This window comes from Ischnura elegans, chromosome 4 (assembly GCF_921293095.1).
Source record: "Ischnura elegans chromosome 4, ioIscEleg1.1, whole genome shotgun sequence".
Lineage (NCBI taxonomy): Eukaryota > Metazoa > Arthropoda > Insecta > Odonata > Coenagrionidae > Ischnura > Ischnura elegans.
In genome coordinates, this window is record NC_060249.1 from 43,789,573 (window position 1) to 43,795,572 (window position 6,000).

Consider the following 6,000-nt stretch of genomic DNA (forward strand, 5'->3'; position numbering starts at 1 on the left):
TGCTAGGGCAGACTAGTTGCCTTGCTACACCATTTTGATGCCATATGTATTATGGTGTTCAGAATGCCAAATGATGTACTTAATGCGAGGTGGTTTCATTGAATGGGAAGTGGTTTGGATGTAATTAACTCATTGTCAATAATGGGATGAAATTCTAGGGCTAAATTTAACGAGAAGTTTATGACCCTAAAATGATGAACGTCATAATTGATGGTTTGGTGGAGTAGTGACTGAAGTTTTACAGTATTGCAAGTGTACATGCAGGGACATTTTGAACATTCCTGGTGCATTTTCTGAATGCTTTCATTATTTATGCACAAAAATGCAATCAGCGGGTGACTATTAAACAAAAGTTGCTGCAGAATTCTGCAGAATGCATCTCTGAGTAAAGAGTATGAGTTACTATTTTGACTTTGTGCTGAGGAGAATAGTGAAAAAACTTCATAGGTATTACTTTATATCAATTAGTATGTATTGATCATAGGGAAATATCATTTCTAATGGCTCCAATTCAAAAAGTATACCTTAGAATATAAAGCTACCCATACAATTGCTTATGTTGACTGTGTTCACAATATCTGATGACTATTACGTACAGCCTGGAGAGAAATATCAAAGCCGAGCGATGTCAACAGTTGCACAAAGAGCTTGAAGATGGTCTTATGGCATGGAGAACCCAAGTTGTATTACTGCAGGATGCAGCATCAGAGAGAGCTCAGAAAGAAGTGACTAGAAGGAAGGAAGCCAAGCGGCAGCATATAGTTGAAGAACTGAATGCCCGTCGAGAAAGACACAATATACTAATGAGCAGGTATGACATGTTCTGGTTTTCTTCTGGTAGTGATTTCACATATGTATTCTAAATAGATTAGACTGGAGCCATTTCAATCATTTCATTTTCTTGGTGTCTTACAATGAATTTACACATATATGTTGACTACAAAGCATTTCTATCATTTTGGTCTTCAGCTTCTACCAGGAAATGATTAAGTTGATCAGCAAGCATAGTCACTTTTTATTTAACATGTGTAATATAAATGGTAATTAGAAAAACTGATTGAAATCGAAAACTACATGATACATTACTGGATTTAAAGGGCCATTTTTAGCAATGGTCAAAATTCTTCATGTTTGAACTGTATACAGTGCAACCTCGATATAACGACACCCCACGGTGCACTAATAAAGACTCGCTATAACGAATTGTCGCTTTACCGGAGGTGGAGCAAATAATAGCCAATATACCTGTTGCGAACAGATATACAGGAACAGGAGTGGTGCGGCGACAGATAAACATCTATCCCATAAACGTAAGCATATAAATCCAGGCAAAAGGCGATGTTTTTTTGCATCACTAAATTTCCTTACTCAAATAACGACAAACTATTCAAACAATTTATAAGCGCCGCACTGAATAAAAATCATACAAAGCATTGTTTCGTCAATCATTATATTTATCGAACGACAGTTTACCACATAAATTTGAGACTGAGCACTCCATTAACTTCATTTCTAACAGATCGCTAGCAATTACAGAGGTTAAGGAGTCTTGATGAAAGTCTTCCGGCGGTGAAACCCTCGCTATGGCGAGAGCCAACGCCGAAAGGGTCTCGTAAAAACGAATTTTTTAACACGCTTATTATAGGGTCAATTGACGGTGCATCGGTTATCTCTCGCAATAGCGGGGGTGTCGCTATAGCCCGTACTCGCTTTAACGAGGTTCTACTGTACTATGCATAAATCCTCACTCATGGTGTTAATTTGAGTGCTATTGATTAGGCCCATATTTTAGGTTAAAAATTGATGAAAGCAATATGATGTGAAAATATAATGAAATTTATAAATTGTGGTTTATTGAACAGCGTAGGTGAAATCAATTTAAAAAATCTATAAATTCAAAAATTTCAAAGCTGTCCTGATTATTTCAGTTTCTACGGATATCTCATAATTTGATTTCACCAACACAGTTAATGCTAGGTTTAAAAGGGGAACAGTTGGGGATATGTTAGGAAATTTAAATTTAATCCTACCATCGACTACTTCATTAATTTTTTTAAGCTGTAGCCATTTCAAAACATATAATCATAAGTTATTTTTCCTTGCACTTGTAAGTGTTGATGAGTTTTCCTGTTAAATTTCATTCATATGCACAATTGCTTTCAAGCTCAGAAAGAAGTGGTAAGACCAGCTCAGATTAAAAATCTTCTTCATTGGAGAAACCTAAGAAACGTCTCAGTTATTTATTGCATCAATTGCTCTGTGAATGAAGAAGGCAAGGGTGGGAATGGATATCAAAATGATTAAAATTACAAACTTATGCTTTGTGAGAGTAATACAGTACATCCTTATTAATTCCAAAGCATTACTGAGGCTAAAACAGACATTAGACAAGCCAGAGCAAGCAAGCTAACTAAGCTTGCTATGATACATTGCTTCCTGTTATTTCTCCATTCTTCAGTCATAAGTATCTCATTGATCTGCTGAACCATGTTCTCTCTTATTACTCGTATATATTTTGAAGCTCTAAAATCACCAAGAATTAATATTTGGTTGGAAAATACTTAGTGGGAATTGAGTTGTGTGAATATTAGTTGTCACTATGGAGGTAATTCCAGTGGATGAACTTAATATCTAAAAATTTATTTGTTATGTATCAGCTCAGTTATTTTAGAAGAGCTATATTAATTGTCATTTAGACATTTATGATCGAGAATATTATGGTAATTGCATGGGTAATTTTTTAATAAGCTATAGTGGAAAGAAACTACATAATTCAATTGAGAGAGAGCTGTCAATTTTCAGCAAAATTTTCCAAGTTAGAGTGGGAATAGCCACGAGAAAATTTTAGGGGCTCACCCGCAATGCACAAATTTTGTGAAAATTCCTCAGAGAAAAAAATCATTCGCCTCGACTGTGATTTGAATTCAAATCCCAGTCTAGGTGAGTGATTTTTTTTCCCTGTGGCATTTTCGCAGAAAATATTTCATTTTAACTATGGGCTTATTGGCTATGAAAGGCACCATTACACTTTCAACAAGGGCACTTTAATAAAGTTCTCTCAGTTCCCACTCCTGGAAAGTAGGCATCCATGCTGTTCCTGAGTGTAACATCTACTCTCAACGTGATCAGATATCTATAAGCTCTATGCTTTCATTCGAGTTTACTGAAAATTCTAAGTTCTCTCTTTGAAATCAAAAATGTACTCATGAGAATAAACTAAAATGGTAACCTTCCACACAATTTTTTGGAAGGTTACCATTTTAGATTATTCTCATGGATATAAAACATTTCCACCAGATATCGCCAGACACTGTGAATTATAAATGTACTGCTGGGCAATAAGTAAATGAAATCCTTTTCCCATAAGGATATATGCAGAGGAAGAGGCGCGTAACAGGTGGGTGAGGGAGAGTATAAGACGGAAAGAGGAGAGGATGAAACGCCTGTGTGAGGAGCGTGGGGCTGCCGTCGGGGAAGCGCGGCAGAGAGCTCGTGCCACGGCTCTCCTCCGTGATTCCCTGCGTCGGGCGCTGTCCCCGGACACATTTGACCGCAGGGCTGCTCGAGTTGCCCTCGAGGCTCGCATGGACCCATCTCGCCCTCCAACGGCCAGCCCTACCATGAACCGCTCTCACATCCACTTAGGGTGAAGGGGGTCATGCTAGATTAAGTGATACACTTCCGACTTTTCGTTCATTTTATTGTGGTGATATGAATAGCTATTACCAGTCCTTCACTTTGGAGACAGATACAAGTGCATGGTGGTATGTGATAAGGGTTCATTTTTTTAAAGGCAAGTCGTGCATACTTTAAGGTTTTGGATGGAAATTTTATGGATAAGGTGATGCACAGTTGGTTTCTGCAAGAATTGTGTGTTCTTTTGATCTTTATAACTGGTCAGTCCATGCCTAATATGTAAGATACTGTATTCATGTTATTTTGCATGATGTAATGGTTTCCCAACCAATATTTTACTCTTTGAAATTTTGGTTGATTGTTCTTTTGCCAGAGGCTCTCAACATCCTTAATGGATACTTATGGTTCTAGCGTGTTAGCCCTAGAAACAAATAATGTACTTCACATGTATTGGATCTTGTTGTATGTTTGTGAGGTTCTGGAGAAGAATCCTAAATGCACTTGTTATAAATACTTATGTAATTAGCAAGCATATTTCACAATCCTAGGGTTGAACACGCAATTAAATGCCAACTTAATTTTTGTGATACCATTATTTAACTCGGAGATAATTTTTAAAAAGGAATTTATTCTGAATTTCATTAATATTGCCTATGTTTTTGAAATATTTTGTTTATCTTTTTTGCTGTTTGGTTCGAGTATACCTGAATATTTTTGACAAATTTACAGCTGTAACAGGATTCAGTTGATAAAAATGCAATTTGATGCTTTGGATGTAAAATTCTCTTTTCATAGCATTCAGGTGTTTAATTGCTTTTCAGTATGGATCAAAAGCATTAATCCAGCATGCTCCACTTCCCCGCTTGGTTATCAAGTTTAATAGTTGATCTGTGATAAAGATGTAGGATAAGATGCAAATCATCCTACAAAAAACCTTCTCGGATAGAAGTACCATACCAGCTCACTTTCCTGACTTGTTGTAGTTGGGTACTTCATTGTGTTGTCCAAGTCAAAATCAGTTTCTCTTTATCAATTCACTTATCTGATATTTTAGGTTCAGTTAAATAATTCATGGAAACTCTAAGCAGTAGGTTTAGAGGGGAACAAGGTAAGAGTTTTGCATGTACGGCATTGAATTATTTTCTTCTAAGCAGTTAGAATTTGGGGTGCATTTCTGCCTTTCATTCAGTTTGTCTTAAATTGTTTATTTAATATCAAATGTATGGATTACCAATTTGACGTTAAAGTTTGCTCATGTAGGCAAAAGTGGGTACTTATTTTCAAATTACTTTAAAAAATTATTATTCCTAATTCATGTAGATTCTCCTGTTGCAATTGTGACATTTGCAAAGATTTTTAGCTCATTTCCTCTTTTGCAGCAATAATCAAAATAATAAATCCATGAAATTTCACCAAAACTTATATCTGTTAATAATGCCAGTCTGTGAAAATAGTTTTCACAGTATACAAGTGATGTTCCTTGGTAATAGTATTTTTATCATATCATAGGTTTTATACTTCTAGGACTGAATATCTCTTTGTATTTACCTTAAAACCAGTTTGAATGTGCTATGAGTAACCTGTTTATGCAAAATAGTTGATTTTATTGGGTAGTTTATGGTAAAGTTGAAAATGTAGAGCTGTGATCAGAGTGTTTTTGCTGATGTTTGAAGTGTGACTGTGTGGCTCTCATGGCTATTGGCCATGATTTTTTCTTCCAGTATTCATGAAATCCATAATGGCCCAAAGTATTGGTTAATGCATACCCTGAAGCCTTTATCAATGCTGTGTTCACTTTTAGATAGAGCTATCTTTAGTTTATGAGGATGTGTTATTTATATTTAAAGTCTATAGGTGATCCTTTAAAAGATCATGAAAAAAATTCCAATTTAGACACAGTCATCTGTGATCCTCCACATGGATTAATGAGGCAAGTGTGGACTCTTAAGCTCAGATGATTGTTGTGTAGTCTTTGCTGGGAATTTCTATTTGTGTAAGTGCATGGAGTAAATGCTGTGAGTGATTCATCGAGAATGTTTCAACTACCGCTTTGTATTATGAATGACACCAATAAAGGTTTGTGTGACCACTAATACAAGGCTAATTACTAATTCATGATTAAAAATATATTTTGCATGCTGAACTCAAATTATTTATCATTGTAACTAGTTAAAGTCAACAATTAATGTATTGCAAGAATGGTTAATTTACAGTTATTCATCTTGGACTGCATACTTTTCTTCCGTAGGTATTAAGATTTTGACAAAAAAGTAATTTAGTGTAATCCCTATCTCTCCTAACTGAAGCATTCCAGTCCCCCTTCAATGCTAAATTTTTCTTACCAGGTATTTCCATAATTATTTC

At 35.6% G+C, this 6,000-nt stretch overlaps 1 protein-coding gene across 5 annotated transcripts in view; it reads left to right on the forward strand.

Moving 5' to 3' along the window:
• The window catches only part of LOC124157376 (coiled-coil domain-containing protein 177), an 89,616-nt gene extending 83,887 nt beyond the window's left edge, over nt 1–5,729 (forward strand). For all 5 annotated transcript variants that reach the window (XM_046532047.1, XM_046532050.1, XM_046532046.1 and 2 more), the window contains 2 exons: nt 599–811; nt 3,368–5,729. In XM_046532047.1, coding sequence (XP_046388003.1) covers nt 599–811; nt 3,368–3,650 — 496 coding nt within the window. In that variant the 3' untranslated portion in view covers nt 3,651–5,729. The remainder of the gene's footprint in view (nt 1–598; nt 812–3,367) is intronic.
• Nucleotides 5,730–6,000: the final 271 nt, after the last annotated feature.